General features: G+C 39.2%; 1 protein-coding gene across 1 annotated transcript; it reads right to left on the bottom strand.

Annotated features, from left to right (window-relative positions):
* Positions 1-215: 215 nt before the first annotated feature.
* IFT57 (intraflagellar transport 57) lies at positions 216-17,374 on the bottom strand (the record flags this gene model as incomplete). Its single annotated transcript, XM_084294438.1, has 11 exons — positions 216-586; positions 1,719-1,785; positions 3,454-3,516; positions 4,529-4,660; positions 5,266-5,337; positions 9,431-9,553; positions 10,065-10,133; positions 13,372-13,462; positions 14,402-14,520; positions 15,453-15,615; positions 17,214-17,374. The coding sequence occupies 11 exons, from the start codon at positions 17,372-17,374 to the stop codon at positions 408-410; spliced, it is 1,239 nt and encodes a 412-aa protein (XP_084150564.1). The 3' UTR covers positions 216-407.
* Positions 17,375-22,468: the final 5,094 nt, after the last annotated feature.

Raw genomic sequence — 22,468 nt, 5'->3', positions numbered from 1 at the left:
ACATTTTAATTCTTTTCAAATCCCTTACAAGCAGTTTTCTTTCAGCACTGCAGAATATCAAGATTACAGGCTGTCAGTAACATTCTATAGATATTCACACTACATAACATTCTCCAATGAAGCAGAGAGACACGTGTGTTAATAAGAACTAATTAGTGTATTTGGAAGGGATCTGCAGTAAATCTTTACAGCACAAAACGAAACACGACTCCATGTTGAGTCCAAAGTGTTTATAACGTTACTTTTAAAAAGTGTGTGACAAACAGCTTGTTAAAAAGAAAGAAAAAAAAAAGAGAAAAGAAAAAGAATGCCCCTCTTTCCCCCAAACTAAAGGAAAGCCACCAAAATCACCAAAGTAAATGGCAGAAAACTGTATTTTGGGCAAACCAACTGAACTCCAAACAACTTTAATAGGCACCTACTGTGGGTTCTGGAATCACTGTCGCATGCATATCTCTAGTCATATTGGATTTCTCTTTCAGCTTTGACTGGAGTAATGTGTGCTCCATTACACCAATTTGAATGTCCATCTGAATGGTTTCTTGCTTCAGTTTTGTTAAGGCCTGTTTAATCTTCACTAGAGGAGCTGTCCAAGAAAAGATAAATAGTGCAACTTTATGTCAGATGACTTAGCACAAAAGCATTATTTTCTATAATTCACTCCTTAAAATTGAAGAGTTGAATGAACAAAAGGGTGTTCTACTCTAAAGACTTGATTGTACTGATACATCATTTTTAACATGCAAGACACTTAAAAAAGGTAGAAATGACTGTAACGATTTTGCTGTCTTCTTGACAACTAAGATCTGTAAAAAGATGTGCATAAACATTAAGATAGGCTTGTCAGTGATGTGTTTTGCTCAGCTGAAAGCCTCATCCCTACAGCTGACTTGGGGTTTGGTAGAGAACTGAAGACACTTTTCGTAGGAGGTCGTTTTACCTTGGAAAAGCTATTAAAATGTTTTGTGCCCCAAACATTACTTCTAACCCCTCACTTCCCACTAACATCACCCTATAGGTGCTGCTGCTGCATCTTACAGCTCCTTATAATTCTGGGCTCCGGAATTTATCCTGATCCTTGGCTATGCCATAATGCTGTTAAGGTGTTGAGAGGCAGCTGAGTAGCTCTTTTAGTGAAGCTCTTTGCAGTGAAGCAAGGGAGCACAAAATTTCCTTATACAGTAACACTTGCATCTACTTAAGTAAATTAGCTGTAGGGTTTACAGTCAAATACGGATTCAGCTTGCATATTTAGCACTACCAGAGTGTGCATCAATTTATTTTTGCATTCGTACCTGTTATATATTTGCAACAGAATGTATTTATCAGGAAAAATCACAAACCACCAAATTCCCAGATTGAGGCATACTAATTCATAAAGGTACATAGCTTTAAATATTAAAAAAATCCAAACATCAAAGCACCAAAATGAACTTTCTCACTGATTCCAGCCAGCCTGAGCCAGAGAATCCAACAGCTACTGCCAGTAATGATTTGAGAGTAAAAGGGCTTTTACCTTCTATAGACTTATGCAACCTTTTCAAGGAGGGCTAGATGCCTAGGTTTTCTTCAACACCTTTCAAAATTTTAATATCAGTATTTCAGACTAGTCAGTCATTTTGGTTACAGTGGTGTTTTTTTTTTTTTTAAATAGAAGACCAACCATGTATCTGTCACTGAGAAAATAGGTGGATGGTTTGAGATGGAAGCATACTTACCACCATCAGTCATACTGCTTCCTTTCTCTTCCGTTTCCTGCTTTACTTTCTCTAATACTTCTGTAATCTTAAATTAGAGATTTTTTCTTAATTAAACAAATTGATTTAAAAGTTAAAAGAGAAAACAAAAAAACTCTCTCCTGAACGTGTCAGTTAAAAAAACAAAATTAATCTCTTAATTGTTGTATACAGAGGAACTTTTTTTTTCATTATTAAAATGTCAAGTAGCCTTTAAAAAAAGCTGTAAATATTATGGCAGAAAGCAACAAGTTGACCAAGCTCTCAATAACATGGTGTTATTGAGAAGTGTTGCAGCATGATGGACGGACAATAAGAACTGTTATCCCCACAGAGCATGATTCACCAAATGACCACAAGAAATGCTCTTCTAAAAGTGGCAGGACTTGGCAAGTGACAGCAGAAATCTGAGAAACATCTCTGCAGCAAAAGACGGTGCAGCAATCAAACCTGCTGGCACTGGCAATAGGTAGGTAAAATCCATGTATGAGGAATAAAATTACATTTCAGCACAGACTGTCAACCAGTTTGCCTTTGTAGATGACAAAAAAAAAAAAAGCAACTACATGATTCAGAAGTAGAGTCTAGGTAACAACCTACTATTTTTGCCTTTAATATAAAAACGGCCTTTCGTTAATGTTGCAGTAAGCCTTTACATTAAGAAAAAGAAACATTGCTGCAATTTCATTGCATAGCTCCAATGGTACTGGTATTGCCAAGTGGGATGAGATTTGGTTGCATGATTGAAAGCAGATCAGTTGTGCTATCTAATGTGTCTAGCTTAGCTCAGATATACATCACTGCATCTACATAGTTTAAAGGCTACCAATAGCATACTTTTCTTTAATAATCAGCTAGTATTTTTCAAAGCAGAAAAACATTACAAATCTGAAGTCAACTTCCTTGAGAATCAAATAGAAAAAAGTTCTAATTCTGCAGATGCTGTGCACTAAGGATTTTTTGTTAGAAAACCCTCGTTAAATGCTGTGGTTACTTAAAAAAATCTCAACTCTATTTTACAATTTCCATCATATTCCTATGATGTGATCTACTTTATGTGACTATTACAGACACTTTAGTTATTTTAAAACAATAAAATCGTTTAAAAATCTGAATTGGATAGAGTGGAAATATTTTGAAGTCAGACAGTAAATCTAAATGGAAACTAGGAAACACTCAATGTGTTGAGGCAATTAGGAGTCTGGGGACTTTTTCTTTAAATTTGTAAGACTACTGATTAAAAGAAAAAGAGAAAATACAGTTTCAGGTATTAATATAATTTGATTGGTATTGAAAAGCTACTTTTTAGTCAAATATTGCATTTAGATGCTTGCTAGATGAAAATTTCAAATTGCTTTTGTCTATTTTTACTAAAAATTAGAGTTAAATTTTCCTTCTTTCAAAGACTTTATGGACATGACTTGATTAATCCTCACTATTTCTAGGAGACAGGTTATAAAATACACAATATTTCCTCTCTTTTACTATCTGGCAAAATAAAGAAAGCTCAGAACAGTTTGCCCAAATTCTCAAGTTAAAAATCAATGGCAGCAATCGTTTAAAATTTAGGGACTGAGCTAGACTGCTTTCACTAAAAACAGATTAACACAAGAACGTATCAGAAAGAACTCACTTCATAAAGCTGCAAACACTGAACGCCAACTCTCTGAATATTTTTTAAAACAAGCAAAAGAAACAATGTGAAGATATGTTTTACCTCAGAAAGTACTCTACTCCTTTCAGTTACTCCTCCACTTCCCTCCTGGTACTTCTCCCTAGCCTGGAAAGAAACATGTTTTTTGCTGCGATGACGAAGCTGAAGAAACACATGCATTCTAGATACTTTAGCTTCCAATAAATAAACTGGGTTTTTCAAACCTAAACAACAGAATAGTTAAAAAAAAATCTGAACTTTATAGAGAGAGTGTCAAAACTTGCTTATGTGTGTCCCAACTCCTGATCTTATCCCACAGAGTTCCAATGACGTTTACAGCACTATGCATGCAAGGAAAGGTTTGAAACATCAGCCTATGTAATGACCAACATTCAAAAATACAAAGCTGCTTTTCATGTTTTAAGTAACAGCCCTGATACACACAGTAAGAAGTAGGTTTTCTGATCATTTACATGAGGAAACAAACAAAGGAAATTTGCCAGAACGCAGGCCAAACTGAGTCCTGAAATCCAGAACAGTTCTTTCTTAGCAATAAATGAGTCTTGAAGTTTCTTAAAGTTCAACAATGAGATAAACAGAAAGCACAGAGGTCATATCTTGTTAGTCTTATTTTATTGTTGTAACCACAAACAGGAGGGCTAGCCAAATGGCAGCTTATACAGGCTTCCTAACCAAAGAATCAAATATCTTCACAAACAGTAGACTATTGGCATAAGAACTAAATGAAGTAAACAAGTAATCAGAGTGCTTTATGTAAGTTAGCATGAGTAATCAATGTAAGAGATGAATGCTGGACCGAAACTGCAGTTTTTCCACTCATCACAGATGTCTGAACTTCACAGGGAAAGCAGAACTAGCAATTTACTAGCTGCTCAAAATTGGCAACAAATTTACATAATGTTCAGGCAAGAAAACATTTACTTTCCCTTGCAGAACACTTGAATAAAAATTGCTAATTTAGCTTAAAAAAATATATAATTTGACAGCCAATCAGCATCTCCCGTGCTTTATATCCAAAAGCAGAATTCACAGATAACTCCTCCAATTCTTTGCCTTCTCCCTCACTTAATAGCAAGTTAATACTAGAGAAGGCAACAACAATAGATCAGTGCGTTACCTCACTCAGCAAGGCTTGCGCTGAACGGTATTCTTGGACCAAATGCTCCAACTGATTGTTGATGTACTTTTCCCTGCTATTGATCTTTTCCAATGTTCTGCTGATTTCATTATGGAGTTTGTCCAGGTAGCCCTAGAAAATCATATTCTGTGGGTTGACGGTATACAGAAAATACCCAAGAAGTATTAAAACGGTGCTGTAATTAAGAAAGGATATGGAAGTCTATGAGTGAGAGAGAAAAATAATACAGAAATGCTGTGTCTGGCCAATGAAGAAATATTCCTAATGTGTTTTTCTTTTTATTTTTTTTCCCCAGCTCTACAACACATATTTCAAGCTTTACTGCTTCCTTTAATCTTTTCCTACATTAATTACAAATATCAATGTTGGTAAGTTACTCTAGCAACAGTATTTAAAAGAGGGTTTTTTTTGTTTTTCATTAGCTGTTATTTTCAGATGGTATTATTCCATTCTTCCCTCTGTACTGAGGACATACTTATGCTAATGCATACATTAATGAAATCTCATATCCCTGTTAATCCTCATATATACAAATCTATTTCCCACAAGATCTTTTTCCCGTGCCTCTATTTCTAATCACCATTCTCATGTTTCCCTTTTCTGTTTCACAACTTTATCGCAATTAAAATGAAGAAATAAAAAACATGTATATAAAATGATAAAGAAAACAGCAGCACAGACAGATTGGTGAAATGTTCTGCATATAAAAGACATACCCTAGTTTCTTTCAAAGAAGATTCAATTCCATCCTTATGCTGATGCATTTGATCTACATGGATCCTCCAATCCTAAAAAAAAGATGCCATAAACTAAACCATAGGTAAATACAGCTTTTACGTACTTCTGCTTACTGAACAAATGCTGGTATGCAAGGAAGGGTGAGTTCTCACATATACTACAACCGTGTATCCTTCTACCACTGCCACGTTCATATCCAGATGCACTAGCTTAATGTGATGCAACGTATCAATCTCCTAAATATCCCAACATGACACTCAGATCCATAAATACTAACACCCTCAACGATACCACAGTAGCTATATTTTTAGAGTCTGTTTGATCTTCACTGAGCTGTTTCTCCTAGAAACCACTATGGGCACAAGTGTTGAAAATATTGATTACAGATGTACTAGCTCAGCTTAGAGAACATGAACGCTTCAAATGTCCAACAATTACCAGTTCCAGACTATCTTCTACTCCTACTTAACCCTTACCGCTTTCATAAGAACAGAAAGAAATGAAGGAGGCAGAAATACCTGAACTTGGTTTTGATAGTGGGACAAAATTGGAATGGGGAAAATTATTTACAGCTGGTAGCTCAAAGGAAATGTACATGGACTTAGGTACGGAGAATGAGAGATGGTGCTATGTTAACTTGACAGATGGGAATCTTTTACTTAGAAATCAATTCTATTCCCCACCATTTATCACACATCTATGCTTATCAATGCAGAATTTTTATGCCTCCCAGACCCAGAGCACAGCTGCAGACTATGGATTGAAAATAAAGCAGAGTAGTAGCACTGCTGAATTATTGCTACTGCGGTATTGTATTTCCGAAGTCGGTTTAAAAAAAAAAAAAAGATTTTCAAGCTTTTAAAGCTTTTTGGCACTGTACTGGTCTAGGTGTTAAGAAAACTGATGTTAACAAATTATGTTAACAAATCTTTATCACTTGAAATCAAACCCAAGAAGACTTTCTTGGAAAGTAGGTACTGTTAAGGGTATGCAGAAAATGACCGTTTCAGTAAGATTACCTGATGAAGGACCTTGTCAAATAGGATGATAAGGAAAAATGGGAAGCAAACCAAAGAGGCACAAGCCTGACTGACAAACTATAACAGAGACGATAACAAGAAACACACATCTTGCCAGTTACACTAATAGGTAAGGGCATAAGGAATGTGAGAATGCTGATTTCAGTAAGATCATCCAATCAAAGACCTTGTCAAAAGGGGATGATAAGGAAAAAGGGGAGGGAATAAAAAGCATAAAGAGACACAGACCTGTCAGAGAAACAGTAAGGGAGACTGACAAGAAACAGACCTCATCTGTCACCGTAACCAATGAGCTATCAAGAAACTGCAGGCATCACGTCAAAGAAGGCACAACTGCACTTTGTAACTGAAAAGAATGCAAACCTAGGGATCCTGGGTATTAGGGGCAAGGGTCAGTGCAACCATGCAAACTGGTGAATGCAGTTTGTAGGGGAAGGGGATTGAGGAGGAACGCAGCAGAGAAGAGACAGAGACGCTGGCCATGTGTAAACCACTGCCTGTCAATACACTTGTCTGACTGAACCCTGTGCTCGATCACTGCAGCAAGTCCTACATTCTTATTAAACTCTTTTTTCATGGCCTTTCTGTGTAAAGTCACTCTCTGTTCCACGTGGGTTTGAGTGCTGCAAGGACTAAGTGCCAGCTGCTAGTGAGTGTGGATACAATGACAGCAACTGGAGTCAGACTGGGGGGGCGTGGGCACCCCATGGGCCCCTGGTGCTGGCAACTGGTGTGAGTGGGTCTCTCGGTGCCAAGAGCTGGAGTGCCACAGCTCTCGGGGGAACATCTGTCTGGGCCCTGTGGCCTGTGTTCAGGCTGCCAGTTACTGGGGTGACCAGCAGGAGTACCTAGAGGGCCAGCAACTGGAGTCAGGCCAGGGCTGTAGGTGTCCCCTGGGCCTGCAGCTGGCGCAAGTTGGGTCTTGGTGCCAGCAACTGGAGCAGGTGAGGGTCTCCGCCACTAGGGCTGTTGTCCAGCAAGCATCAGGAGGCACTAGTGAGCAAGGAGAAGGGCAGTGAAACAGACAAGGTGGCCCAGGATCCAGGCAAGGGTATTAGTGAGAAGGACCGTGCTGCTAGGTGAGGGATTCATGGATGTCCAGAGAGCAGGGGTGTGTACTTCCGCTAGTAAACTTCAACCTTTATTAGCTGAAGAGAAGGGAGTGGGCTTGGCTGCCTATACTTAATGTTTTATGGGAGTCCTAGAGGTGCTGCTAAAGATAGCGCCTTCTTTATGGTAGTGTGTAGGTGGCCACGTCAACATCTTCTGTGTGTGTGTGTGTGCTTAACTTCACTGCTGGCTGAACCTGCAAGCAGGAAAACAGCAGCAGCCAGTCTGGATGGGAATGCCAAGGTCCCCCAGGCACACGGGGCTGGGCTGCAGGACATGAGCAAGAGGAATTCCCAGGCCTGGAGCTCCTGGAGGGTGTGACCACTTATGTCTCATAACAGGAACAAAAGAAATCATGGATTAAAACAGCTGCGCACTTAAACATGTGCCATCCTTCAATCACAGGCAGTTCTGCCGACTTGAAACGGGGCTGTTCCCCTTGCACGTAATGACCAAAGGACTGGCGCTTCTGTCTCACCATCTCGGATGAGCACAGCTGAGCATCTGCAACAGCTGCTCAGCCCATGAGGTTCACTTGCTGGCTACAGTTGTGCTGCTGCCCACTATTCTCTTCAGGAACAAAACAAAGGTTACTAGAGAAAATGTGCTTACACTGGGTGTTGATGTTTAAGTTTGCAGCAGACTCAAGATTTTTTTTCCGCTCTGGTGACAACTGTTAGCTATTTGCCAAACTTTGCAGTATTAAAATAAAAACAACAACAAATATACAACTCCCTACCTTCCACACCTGACAAGTACTTCAAAATTAAGTTGTAGTTTCTGTTGCTGTCCAGTTAAACCATTAACCTCTCCTGGTACTATGGATATATGCACAGCTTACAAAACATAACGTGATGCTTTTCTTACAGAATGAAAAAAAGGCCAGATACTTCTTGTATTTCTGAAAGCATGAAAGTACAGAAGTTAGAAAAAGATAAATCCTGTTTTCATACTCATTTTGGTGTATTCCTTAAAGCCAAGGAATAGCACGTTAAACTGGAAGCTAGCAAACCTCTTTTCCTATGTAAATGGCTTTTTTTTTTTCCTAAGTAAATGGCTTTACTTTTCAATGTATAACTTTATTAAGCTTTAATTTCTTACTGTGAGACTCAAGAGTGTTGCTCTCTGTAACAGATGGGCTTGCCAAGGACTAGGGGAAGGTGGCTCAAACCAGGAAATTCTTCTAATTGAAGAATGCAGGGTAGCATAACACAGTGAGGCAATTTAACAGAGCGTTGAGAGCTTACTCTATTTTTGGCAAGACAGTTATCCTTCATTGAATTCTGAATCACTGCAGACTGCTCCCAACAATCCAACTAGTTGGGCCACTACAAATGAGCAATTTCAATACCGCACTGATCTATGCATGCTATATGAGCTCTTAGAAAGAATATTTGAGGCAATGCCAGGAATAAGTCCGAGGCTTGGATGTTGATGTGCCAAAGACAGATGTCTGCTTCTGAGATGCTCATCCTAGACTCCTTGGAATAGATTATGGAGAGAAATATACATTTTTCTCCATAGAGAGAAGAAATGATGAATTTCATCTCGAGGTAGCTATCTGGATAGGTAAGTAAAATCAACTGAAAAAGTACTCAATTTGTTTTGTTAAACATAAGGAAAGCTCTCGATCAGAGGTACAGACCTACTTGATCATAATTTAAAGTTCAGCAAGAGGAATTCCATGAAATCAATTTTTTAAGTGGTTGAAAAATTGAACAGTTGTAAAATAAGAAGCTTCTCAGCTGTCTTCCAGGGAGATGTTTTAAGAGCTGCTAGACTGAAGGTATAATTTTTCAGAAGTATTTAACCATTTAAGAAGTTTCCACTAAATAAATATACAGAAATAACATTGGAGAGTCCATTACTCCCAATTCTTGGCATGACAAAAGAAGAAAAAAAAAACACAACATAAATGGTAAGTCAACAATACTGCTGATTCAAAGCACACTTTAATCCCCATGTGTACACACAAAACTCCCCTCTCACATACCTTATTGTCAGTCCTGACCGTAACTTTCAGCTGTGGAAGTACACGTTCCACTTCCAGATTCCATTCTGCTGCATCTGTCGTGGACTGTAAGATTTCTTCTTGTTTTGTAGAGTCATTAATGTCCTGCATAAAAATCACAAAGTTTATATACAAAACATAATCCTTATACACAGTGCCAACTGTTAAGAAATCATGTTACTATGGCTTACAGTTACAGAAAAACACACATATCCACTAGAACTAAAGATACAATTGAATTTTTAATGCCCTTCTTTGAATTCTTAAATATTAGGAATTAAAATAAATATACACTCTCATCATTTTTAGAATTCAAAAGAATAAACATTATAATGAATTCTAGAAAAAAGGAGAAAAATAACTACAATATATTTTAAAAACTAATGCCATCCTTTTTAAAAGTCTCTGAAAAAAATCTTGCAAATGTTTCTATCAACCTTGTAGTGGTAACTGTTTAGAAATTGGATGCAGTTTTCTTTTAAAATAAGACAATTTATTTCAGTTGGAATGTTTTTTCAAGTTTGGACTAGGTATGTATTTTCAGACTTCAACCAAAATAAGTTGCTGCTAAAGCTGTGCAAATGTCCCAAAAGAGGAGTGACAAGTAACAACTTACTGATCTGTATGTTTGTGCCTTCAGAACATTCAGATCAATGAAATTTTCTTCATTGTCTGACTCTTCTTCCTTAAGAGAAGTTGCAAAGAGACATCAGTAAATAGTGTACAATCTTTCTTCAAAACTTTTTTTCGCAGGAGCACAGGCCAAGGAGTATTAAATTCAAAATTTCTGAACAAAACAAGACATGGAAAGTTTTTGATAACAGAGTTTGCATTTACTTAAAATCTTACAAGTACACAACAAGCTAGAAGACAAAAGCTATCCCATATTTCTCTGGAGGTGCTACAGTATTTAAAAAATAAACCAACTAGCCAAAAAAACGCTCAGCTCTGTTACAAGAAGCGGGCCATTATCAAGAACTTACAGTCACCTTAAAACTATTACACTCTGTATAAAATTTTGCAGTAAAAAAATAAACCAACCCCCTCCCCCCCCAAAAAACAAAGCAGAACTAGACCTTTAGTACAGATTAGTTGCATAATGAAGCCATATTTTAAGTATGCAGAATACTGCATTTCATACTGAGACAATCAGTTTGTTTCATTGCACATTACACCACACACTGAGCTGATAGTTTTAGAGAATTAAGTATTAAAGGCTCAAATTGCATTCATCAGTGACAATAATCAGCTTAAAGCCCATCATTGCACAAGGATGTTTTTCCTGTTTGTTATCCTCCACTCATATATACTGAACTTCACCTGCCATTTTATCATCCATGCATTTCACCCTCGTACAGTTCATCCTCCTACAGTTCTTCTCAGTCTGCTGTTGTCTTTTCCACCAAAGTTATATGTAATCATTCAACTTCCTTCTAGACAAATCTTGAGCACTGCAATAACACTGGTCTTAGTGTAGAACCTTTCATGACTCAAATAGTGAAAACCTGGGAGCTTATTCCTGTACCTTATATAGTCTTTGTCTACCAGTGACCACTTCCCCTGTGTTAGTTTATTTTGGCACATTTGGCCCCTAGCCCCCTGAACACTTGCAAAGAATTAATGGTGACTAGATTAGGAGTATCATTTACTAAATGAACAATATGCATCTGTGCAATGTTTAGAATAATGTATTACAACACTACCAAAACAACAACAATAAAAAACCACTAATCATCAGAACTGAGGAACTAAATTGTAAAGATTGCCTTGGGCTAGCTACTACTTCTTTATCTAATTCCCCAAGATTTTCAGAACTAGGCTTGCCTCTGTCAGCCTTATCAATTTTATTCAGGAGAATCTAATCCAGAAGAACAATCAAGCAAACTCATCATTAAATTTTAACTCCTGGAAATGCTGCTAAATTAAATTTTGGATACAAGTAATGCAACCAGGACATATCAACATATCGGCAGCAAAAATGGACTGGGAAAATGTTTACATCTTTATATAACTAATCCCTGTAGAACCATGAGGGGCTCCAAAAAGGAGCTACTTGCTTGGTATAAAACTACCTCAGTGGTTTCACTAAAACAAAAATGATGAAGGGCTAATAGACCATGTTATATGTCAAAATTATGGACTAGAATACTACCTGCAAGTAAATCCAGAGGTTCTTTGAAGGGTTTAAGCTGTGCTTTGGTTAACTGTTTCCTCCCCACTTCCCCATATAAACAGCTTAGACCTTAACAAAACACAGGAACGAGTAGGCAGCTGACTGTTTTCATACTGAAAGCTCTTAGCCACCAGCTGACATTTCCGAGGCTTGTCAAATATGCAACATATAATGTCTCTGATTGTTCTTAGAATTATTCAAGAATTTTTTTGGGTCGGCTCCAAAGCTGACAAAAATGCAACCAGACAGTGATACCCACACCCTAATACTTGCATATTGTATGAAATTCAAGAATAGAAGGATGGAATTTTTCTCAACTAATAAAAATGATAAAAATAGCATAGTACTTAAGAAAACTGTAAGAAGAGAAGAAAAGCAAACTCTTCAACTGTTACAATCTTGCGGCCTATTGCGGCATATAAACTGGGACTGCAGTCAGAGCCATATGGTAACATTACTGACACTAACTTTAATGACCTTTAGTTTTTCCGAAGCACTTAAAAAATGTGGACACAAAAATGGGACAGCTGTGGCATTTTTATCCAGTATTTCTGGACCTTATAACTCCATAAAATTGTCTTCCCTGCAGGTAACTCACTAACCAAGCAAGTGAGCATTTCTGGGATCACAGCTTTCAATATTTTGGTTCTGATCTAAATTAACTTTGTACAGAAACATCAGATTTTGGAGAAATCAGATGTGAAATGAACTCCTTTTTTGTAATTTTCACTTTGAGCATCTTTATATAACTTCCCTCTCCTGAAAAGTCTTAAGTCAGCAGTAAAAAGACTCACTTTGAGAAGACTGACAGAGGCCTGTGAAAACGATGAAATCTTGTGATCACATTATACCAGTTTACAGTCAGTGAGGCTCCAGCTCTCACAAGAATAATCCTCTGAGAAAGTCTACCAACAGGAAACAACTTCTGTTCAACATCCATCCAGCAGTAAGCACAAGAAACATATTTGAATTTACAGGCATATTTTGTGGATTGTTTCATAAACGTGATGACATAGCTGCAATTATTATAGTTAAAAAGCAGGAATAAATAAAAACGTTGATTCTCAAGCATAGCCATCTTGCTGAAAAAAGGTACAGAGGCTTATTCTGCTGTCAAAAGTGATGAGGGGATATTAATATTTCATATATGGAATATATAGCGATGCCATGACCTTTCTTTTCAGAAACAATTCTGCAACCTTTATCTGCGTCTTCAACACTGTTTTTAAACAAATACTCAGTTTCCAGAAGTTCTCTTCCATCTACCTTGTTCCCAAATCTTAAGATTAACTAAGTGCCAAAGATACTGTTTCCCATTTGCACTGAAATCTGAGTAACAATAGTGAGCACTTCATTAAGTACTGGGCAAATTTAAACCAAATATTAGCCAATTCTGTAGATGTGGATTGATTCAAGTTTCATTTAACATCAGCAACAGCTTGTTTCAGTAGAAACCAAACAATTCTCAATCTATGTAATTCAATGGATTGTTAGATTCAACTTCCATTTATAATAATTTCAACGTACACAATAACAAATGCTCTGTCCTGAAGAGTAAACCACCTTAGCTGAAAAGAAACAACCCTACAGAGAAGGTGATGATGCAGAACAGAAGACGAAAGAAAGAAGACACAGGAAAGAAAGGTGATGTAGAAAAGACTTCTTAAGGCCAAACAAAATGAACAGCAAGTAAAGATTTCCTCATGGTTGGCCAATGCTTATATAACGAAAACCGGACAGGTAAACCTACCACGACATCCTCTTCCAGTTTATTAAGTGTTAATTCTGCATCATCTTCTGTTATTTCTTCTTCTTCTAGCTCTTCTGTTGGATATACTGGTCTGAAATAAGTTCAAAGAAGAGATGACCTTTTAAACACAATAAATTGGAAATACTTCTGTAAATTGCTCCCAAGCAAACAAAAAATTTCATGAGAAGTAAGGATTATGTGGAATATGACTAGACAGCGATTGTCTCACACATATAAACAAATGAAATTAATGCTCGCCCTTAAAAGTAATTTACCTTGGGCTGTCTTAACAGCGAGGGTTAGTTGTTATGCCAAGCAGTACAGTATATTCACAATGCCAAGACATCTGGGGGATTAAGCTGTCATTCATTTCCTCCTTTGGTCTAACTCCTTAAAATTCTAGTGCAAGTCCCCACAAACTCAATTCTGGCTTAAAGTGGAACTTGTGTACTAAATAACAGTAAAGTTTTTGGAGGTAGAAATTACTTTGCTATACCATTTCAAAACCCACCAGAGAGAGGGGATGAAATCAAGAGCATTTTTAAACAAGTTTTCATACACTTGAAATGATTTGTCATTTAAATTCTCTGAAGATTTCCTTTGGATTAACTACTCAAAATTACTGTAGTCTATTTTGTAAACTGACTGCATTCTGTGTGTACCTCCAGCTGAAGAGATCAATAATCTATCTATTGATTGATAGGACCTAAACAGATGGATACTATTCAACCCAGCTGTCAGATTAACAAGCCATTACACACAGGACAGAGACAAAAAAGAGGAAATTAGTCAAATCTTTATTAATTAGCTAAGTCTACTAATGGCTCAAACTCACCCTTGCTGGTAAGAGACTAAATTGTATGAAACTGCATTAGGAACTACTTTGTCCAACTTCTGAATTCTGCGTCTCATAAAATATCAAGTAGAAGATTTCTGGTCAATATTCCATTTTCTGTGCCACCCTTTACAACTATTTACATTTGTTCCCTGAAAAATAATGCATAAGGGAGGATTCTTAAAATTACTGTACCTTTTCCAGCTAAAGCCACTGTATTTCAAGGCTTCGTCAGCTAAACAATCAAGAACATAACATACTTGCTCTCCATAACCTGCTTTTAATTTTGAGGGAGGAAAATCCACAGGCCTTCCCTAAAACAAAGAAACATGACATTTACTAATGGCTACCAAACAGGCAGAGTTTCCTCCCACAGAGGTTACTAGATTTTTACACTAAAACCAAGTGTCCATTGTGATCAGAATTTTACCAACGTTAATTCATATCCTTTCCCCATGGAGCCCCAGTCAGGCAACAGAAGGGAAAACAGAACAATTCAAGGGGCAGAAATCTTAAAGCACCTGGTAAGAAGATCCTCAATTGAGCAGAAGAGTCAGAAGCTGCATGGGAGTTAGACAATCAAGCACAAAAGTGACACCCTGGCAAGGTAACAACAGGTACAGAGGAACTCAGGTACCGAGACTTAACCAATGGCTTTTCAACACTGCCTTGTTTACTCCAGAATTATTTAAAAATACTTTATTATTATTTACTGCTGTTTAACTCCTTAAGAGAATGGTGTTCTTAACATCATTCACAGCTGCACCACACTAGAATCTTCTGTGAGATCATTCACTTTCCAAACAAAAAAAACATAAACATGAGTGCAATTTAAACCATTTCCTTTAGCATGAATTATACCTTTGACTTAGGCAGCAGCAGGATCATAAGCACTGTGTAAGTTTAAGATAAAATCTTTGTAAATTATACTACTATAAACAAGCAGCATATGAGGCTTAACAAGAAATAATCCTGACTTAATCTCCTGCACAGATTGCAGAACAAAACTAATTAGAACAACATATATAATAATGTAAGGCCATTTCTCATAGTGCCAAAGTATTAGCAAGCATATACAGACAGTATAAGCTTCTAATTAATATTGAACAAACACGCAGAAAGGGAAAGTCTGTCCAGTCCTTGGGAACATAATCAGACAGGAGAGGAAATGTGTTATTACTGATATTTCTGAAAGTGATGCCTATGCTTGAAATGCACTTGGAAAAACAGCATGTTCAACACTTACAAACGAACGTAGCTCTGAGAGTATGTTTGATATTACTGCATTGGGGTCATCGTATTCTTGTGGCTGCTCGAAGGGATGTCCTGCTTTAGTGATCAGCCAAGCGGCAAGTGTGCAAAACATAAAGAACTGCTCACCAGGATTAGTGGGCAGTGCAAAGTAGTGCCTGTTTAAAAGGGAGGAAAACAGTAAATAAATATACTGCAAACTCCTGCAGCAACTATAGCGTTCTAGGTCAGCACAGGCCAGGAAAACAGGTTCTTTAACTGGCATCCTCAGAGAGTGAATGATTTGAACTACATTCAGGATCTCTAGTTTCACATATAACTGCAGTAGACTACATCTTCCACACGCAGCTTATCTGTTTCCCACTTCGAGCAAGTCTTAACCAATATTAGACTTCTAGGGAACCAAACTAAACCTGGGTACTCCTCTCCCCTGCTAGGATGCTTATGCAGCTTCAGTTAGACGCCAGCAAACGAGCATTTCCACATAAAGCCAAGCTACTTCTCTGATTTACCTGAACAGTCCAAAATTATGTTGAGCTCAATTCTGTTCCCATGGAATTTTAGGGAAGCAGAATCCATCCCACTGCCCCATAATATAATATAATAACACTGACAATTAAGAGTCAATAAACATATCCATTTAAATGTGACTTACATAATATAAATTACTGAAAAGCTCAAGAGAATCTAAAGTCAAAGATCTGACATTGCCAATAACTTGTAGGCTGTGAATAAGATAAAGTTTGTTCAGTCTCAGGCATTTCTCACAAGGCAAGTGATTTAGAGTGAAAGACAAAATATGAATTTCAAAAACAACCCCTGAACGTATCAGCAGAAGGGCACATGTCAGCAAAACAGCACACTTCAACAATTAAATTTAGAAGATCTATTACTCAAGTTTTAGACCCTTGCCAATGACAAGGGAAGCCAGGGTGAATTTGTCTAATTTTTTATCTACTTTAGACCACACTGAAAAATGATTTAAAAGTGCATATTTCTTTCTGTCCATTAAATGGAGTCTAGACCTACACTTAAAGAAAAGTGACCATACCTGAGACATGAATATGCCTTATTAAAAATATTTTGTTTTTGTTTTTGTTTTGCACCAACTGACCACATGAAAACTTAAATGGCACTTCTGTGAGGATGGGAAAGCAACTTTCCTGAAGCACCATTGCTTGATGTCCTGCTGAGTTGTGTCCTCATCTGTGACACTGTACCAGAATAACCCCGCCGCCTGGGCCTTCCTTAACATCTCTTCCTGGCACTGGGAATACATCCAGTTCCTCTGGCTTCCTAACTCCCCAGATCTCTTCCCCTTTCTGCCTTCCTCTGCTAGCAGGTAGGCTAGAAACTGGCAGACAGCTCGGATCAGGAGCATTCTTCTGAAGCGATTCTTCCACACACCCTCACCCACTGTCTTTTGGGTCACTTCAGGGAGCGAGGTAGACTAACTGGATCTGTTTTGGATCAAACTGAATGGAAAAATGCGGTCTACTGGCATACCTAATAATGAGACCTGATAAGCATTTAGCCCATAAAAGGTCTGTTTTCCTTGCTCCACGTACACAGGTGGTCAGACAGCTGGCTAAAAGCAGCTTGAAACTACCGAGCTCATCCTCCGGCCTCTCCTTCAACATGGGCATTCGTGGGACTACGCTTCTCCCCTTACCCCACCGCTGCCTACAGAAAGACACTGCCACCTCAGGCCCAGCTCCTCGCCGCCCGCCCCAACGCCGCCGGGCCGGGCCGCGACCTGGAGAGCGGGCGCATGTTGTGCCGCCGCAGCGCCTCCTCCTCCTCGCAGCCCAGCAGCTTCAGCTTGTCCCGCAGCTCCTCCATCAGCACGAAGGCCTGGTAGGCCGCGCCCGGGCCGCGCTCCGCCACCTCCTCCTCCCGCTCCCGCTCCGCCGCCATTTCGGAGCCCCCCCCCGCCGCCGCCGCCCGTAACCATGGCAACCGCGTCCACCATCCGGGGCGGGCAGAAGAAGATGGTGCCAGGAGCAGCTAGCGCCGCCCATTGGACGAGAGCCAAGAGCCGGTAGCGGAGGAAGGCGCGAACATTTAAATTAACTAACGAATTCTATTTTCTGTGCGCGGCGAGAAATGTCTCGTGGAAAAAAAGAGGTAAGAATCTCTCTCTCTCTCTCTCTCTCTCTCTCTCTCTCTCTCTCTCTCTCTCTCTCTCTCTCGGTTGTTTACTCGCTGGTAAAACGTGACGTGCCCAGGTATGTCTAGTTCTCCTAAATGCATGCATTCTTGAAACGCGCTGTTATTATCATGTTATTGTCGGAAATTATCGTTTCTGTAGGAAATACATCCCCTGAAAATGGGGCTAGGAGTAACTCACGTTACTGCAATGATCTTGTTTCTACTTCCGTGTTGTCTGTATAAATTACTCCATACTGATCTTTCAAAGCAGACACTTTGCACGTAATTTCTTGATTGTGCCATTTAGATTCGTAACAATAAGCAAAAGGTATTTCTTCAGTACTCTGCAGTGACTAACCATCACCGTATGTATTCTTCTCGCCTGTAAGACCCCAGAGCTGCTGCCAAAAAGCAGGCTGTCCAGAGCCAACACTCTGCATGCTTCTGCAGAAAAAGTACTGATGTAGGAGCATATAAACCAATTACCAAACCCAGCTCAGGCTGTGTCCCGTCTAAGTTAGGAATGGTACCCATAGCTCTCCTCTCAGGAGAGAAGGAATAGAGGAAGACTTTTAGATTCTTTTCCAACTATATGAGTCATGATCACCATGTTGTCCTGTATTTTGAAGTAGTTCATGTGGATGGAGCAAGGACGTGGTCTGTCAGTTACAGTATGATTATTCTTGTGCTGCTCTGTATGTGAGCTTCTTCAGTTCATTGCCATTTAACTGGCAAATCAGCAAAGCTGATGGGAGAGCCTCCTCTGTGTTCCTACCCTACACTTTCTAGACTCTAGACACGTTTTTCCAAGTTCAGCCAATGCACTTTTGATCAAGTAAAGACTCTTTATGCCTGCAGCATTTGCAAATTCAAAAAGACAAATGTTGCATTAATAAGAAAACTTTGTTGCAGTAACAAGGACTCTGTTTTAGGAAATGAAAAAATCTGGCTTGACAAGGGACATTTTACATCCTTTTGGAAAAGGCACTTCACCATTTTCCCTCAGTGTCCTATTAATGCATTTTGAAGATTATTTTTTCCTAGCCTTGTAATAACACTGCGGGTTAACACACGAAAAAATAAGAAGGTGAATTACATTGTAATGAGCGGCCCCCAACCATTATAAAATGTATAGTAAGGGCCAAAAATCTGGTCCCAACTTATTGCGAACTAAAAGCGTGATACAGGCCCTGATAAACTGTACAAAGATAACACAGTTAAGGCAAATCTTTTACCTGCATTTAAAAAGGTCATCTCCCCTCCTTTTACACTGTCAGTTTGAAATTAATAAATCAACAAAGACATGAAGGGACATAAGATACCATCTCTTCTCCTCTGTTTACTTTCCATATGTGCTACAATTTGGGGTAGGGTTTAGTTCTCTTGCTTATGAAAAATCATGAAGATGACAACTCTTTTTCTTTTTTTTTTTTTTTTACGGGGGAATTAATTTCGACATTATTTATTAACAGTTAAGAATCAGTTTGGGGTAAAACACTCCTGAAGCAGAAGAAGACAAAGATTGTGTCACAAATGTCCATGGCCATTGAGTGTGTTAAGCACCTGGACTTCAGCTGCCCATGTTTCTGCCACACAGCTTGGCTGGTGGAGTACATTGTGATAGCACTCAGTGGTCAGTAGTTGTTAGCATTGAAAGTGGCTTGAAGTACATTGGCTGGGTTTGTGCTGAGATAGCTGAGGGAAAGTCACGCAGATTGCTCTGCCAGGGTTGCCAGATCTCCCTGCGCTGGAGAGGGCATCAAGCTTTCCAAGAAGGCAGCGGCAAACAGCTACAGCCAGGCACTTGCCACCAGCCCAACAAGGTTGTGTGACCTTGACCAAGAATGTCCATGCAGCGTCACCAAGTGAATACAATCGGTTGTGAAAAATATTCATTTAAACTTCTGAAATTGAACATCAATAGCAATTGGATATTCTTTGTGTATTATTGACTTGCGCTGGGGCTGGGACATCATTCTCGGATGCCATCAGTGGTGGTGAGGCCATTTTGAGAAGTTCTGTCCTTCCTCTCAGTCACACAGTTGTGTACTTTTGTCCGTACAACAGCTTGGCCTCTTCCTGCATCATTGTGGGGGTGCTACAGCTGGGTTCTGAGCCCAATTAAACCCACTACAGCTGCAGCGGGGCAGGATGGCTATGGTATAGGGCAAGAGGTAGCATCCTTTTGACATGTGGTAGCATCCAAGACGTGGTTTGGTGACTGAGCCATGGACCCCAAAGTGAGGGGCAAATCTTTTAGCTGCATTTAAAAATGCTGTCTCCCCTCCTTTTTCGTTGTCAGTTTGAGATTAATAAACCAACGAAGACATGAAGCGACAGAAGATACCATCTCTTCTCTGTTTGCTTTCCATATGTGCTACAACTTGGGGTAGGTTTTAATTATTTTGTTTATGAAAAAATGATAAAGATGACAACTCTTATTCTTTTTTTTTTTTTTTGATGGGGGAATTAATTCTGACATTAATTATTAATGGTTAAGGATCAACTCGGCGGTGGTGAAGCCATTTTGAGAAGTTCTGTCCTTCCTGTCAGTCGCACGATTGCATGCTTTTGTCTGTATAACTGCTTGGCACTGAGTAAGGGTCACTGATCACCCAGATCATTGCCAGCCAGCTCTATGAACATATGAGTGAGGACAAGCTGCAGCTTGAGGCTGGGGACTCTCTCACCCGGATTTGGTATCGGAGGTGGTGCTTTTGGAAAAGCACAGGAAACTCAGGTGGCTAAGGCAGAGGCATGCTGATGTAAATATACAGATGATTAATCAGGTTGCCCACTTAACCTGAGCTCAAAGCTCAGAGCTCTGCATTATAATACTGATCAAACTTAACGGAGAAAAGTGCAGCTGCCACCCTTGCTGTCCCAGAGATCTGTGCTACAGAAAATATTTGAGTCTGTGTTATTGAAACACATGGTGGGAGTGTTCTACCTGTTGGAGCCAAAGAATTTTTTGGGTCAGGGATAAGGAGGGGCAGAAAAATGCTTATAAGCTAGATTTAATGTAATCCACTCATTTGTACTTACACGTTTCTACAGAAAAGGAAACAGTAACAGGGCTGTTTGCAAAGGATGTCATCCTTCCTTGTCCTTTTCCACCTGGTGATGATGAAGTAATTTACTGGAAGAAAGAAGAAAATGATGTACATAGCTACTACTACAGGAGGGATCATCTGGAAAGACAACACCCAAATTACAGAAACAGAACTCAGGTTTTTAATGAGCATATTCCTCATGGAAATGCCTCCTTGAAACTTAGTAACCTGACCTTGACTGACGAGGGCCTTTACCTCTGCTATGTGGGAACACAACAAACTAAAACAGAAGTGAAAGTTGAGCTGTATGTGCAAGGTCAGTAAGATAACAAAAGTGCTTGGATGATGCTAGTAGAAACCGGATAACACCCACAGATTGTCTGACATGATTTCTTACATGGTATTGAAATCCTCCGGTGGAACAGAGCACCTCCTGGGCCTGTTGGTGTTCTCTTTGTCTCTGGAGAAATGTAACAAGTTAAAAAATCACAGTGCAGCATTGCTTCTGATAACCTACTGCACAGTGACTTCCAAAGGGCAGTTGGTGTACCTGAGTCATAAAACATCATACGGCTTTTTAGAACAGTATAGACCACAGCATTAACAATAAGTAATGCCATTCTTTCTCCTGAAACCACATTAAATTTTGTTTTCTGTTGTGCTTATTCTCCCCAGTGTCATTTCAAAAGACCAATCACTTCAACTTGGAAAGGATTTGAAAATAATAGGACTGCTGTGTGTTTTTGTTTGTTTTAATCTAGTTGCCTCTTATTATGCACTGGAGTACCACAAGAACGACACAGAAAGGATGCTGACATGCTCTGCCTTTCTTACGTATCCAGAACCAAATATAACTTGGGTAATAGGCAATAAACCCATCCAAGAAACACGTCGTGAGGAAACCAGGGATGGCATTCTCTATTCTCTTCGAAGTCACCAGAGCATTATAACCACATCTGATCCTTACTCCTGTCATATTCATCTCCCTCAAGGGAGGTGGACTGCTGAATGGAGGATGAAAGGTAGGAATAAAGGGAGGCCTCTTCCTGCAACATTATGGAGTGCGATGGCTGGGTTCTGAGCCCAATTAAATCCACTACACTGCAGTGGGGCAGCATGGGTATGGCATAATGCAAGAGGTTGCATCATCATCCTCTTAGAAACTCCTCAGTTACAATTACAAGCCAGCACAAGTCCAAGAAGTAGGGAAAGGAGGGGGTAGCTCACATTTCTGTAAGTTTGCTTTACTCTCAATGTTTTTTCTGTATCAGTTTCACATTTCAAGGGACGCATGATGATCAAACTTCACACTGTCAAAAACATAATGAACTCAGACAAAATATGTGGAAAGCGTTATATGAGGTAGTGATGTTTTTTGTTCTTGATGTGTATGTTTCTTTGTCTATTCTCCACCTTGTGCCAGAGTGTTCAGTACCATTCAATCCTTTCTTCTTACTTCTCCTGAAGTGCAGTCTTAAGTACCCAGGTGCAGCATGTGGGGTGCATGGGAGTGAAGAACAGCAGCACTGCTTATGTTTGGGCAAACTGCAGCTGATCTTGTTATTTAATGGAAAACCGAGATACGAAAATTACCGTCTCCATTTTGTCTCAAGCAATCCCAAGCATTCTCTGGAAATTCAGATACTGGTACTTTTCATTCCCTCACGTATCTTAGGAAGTATTTTTAATTGGATCAAGAGGAATACAAGAGCAGTTCCCTTATTGGATATGCACGGCTGCCTCCATTGCTCAGATTTCTTCCTGAAGTGTACCCAGTACACACTCAGCTCCTAACCCACTGAATATG

The sequence above is a fragment of the Netta rufina genome (assembly GCF_964035555.1).
Source record: "Netta rufina genome assembly, chromosome: 1".
Taxonomy (NCBI): Eukaryota; Metazoa; Chordata; class Aves; order Anseriformes; family Anatidae; genus Netta; species Netta rufina.
This window is presented reverse-complemented; position numbering and strand designations above follow the sequence as displayed.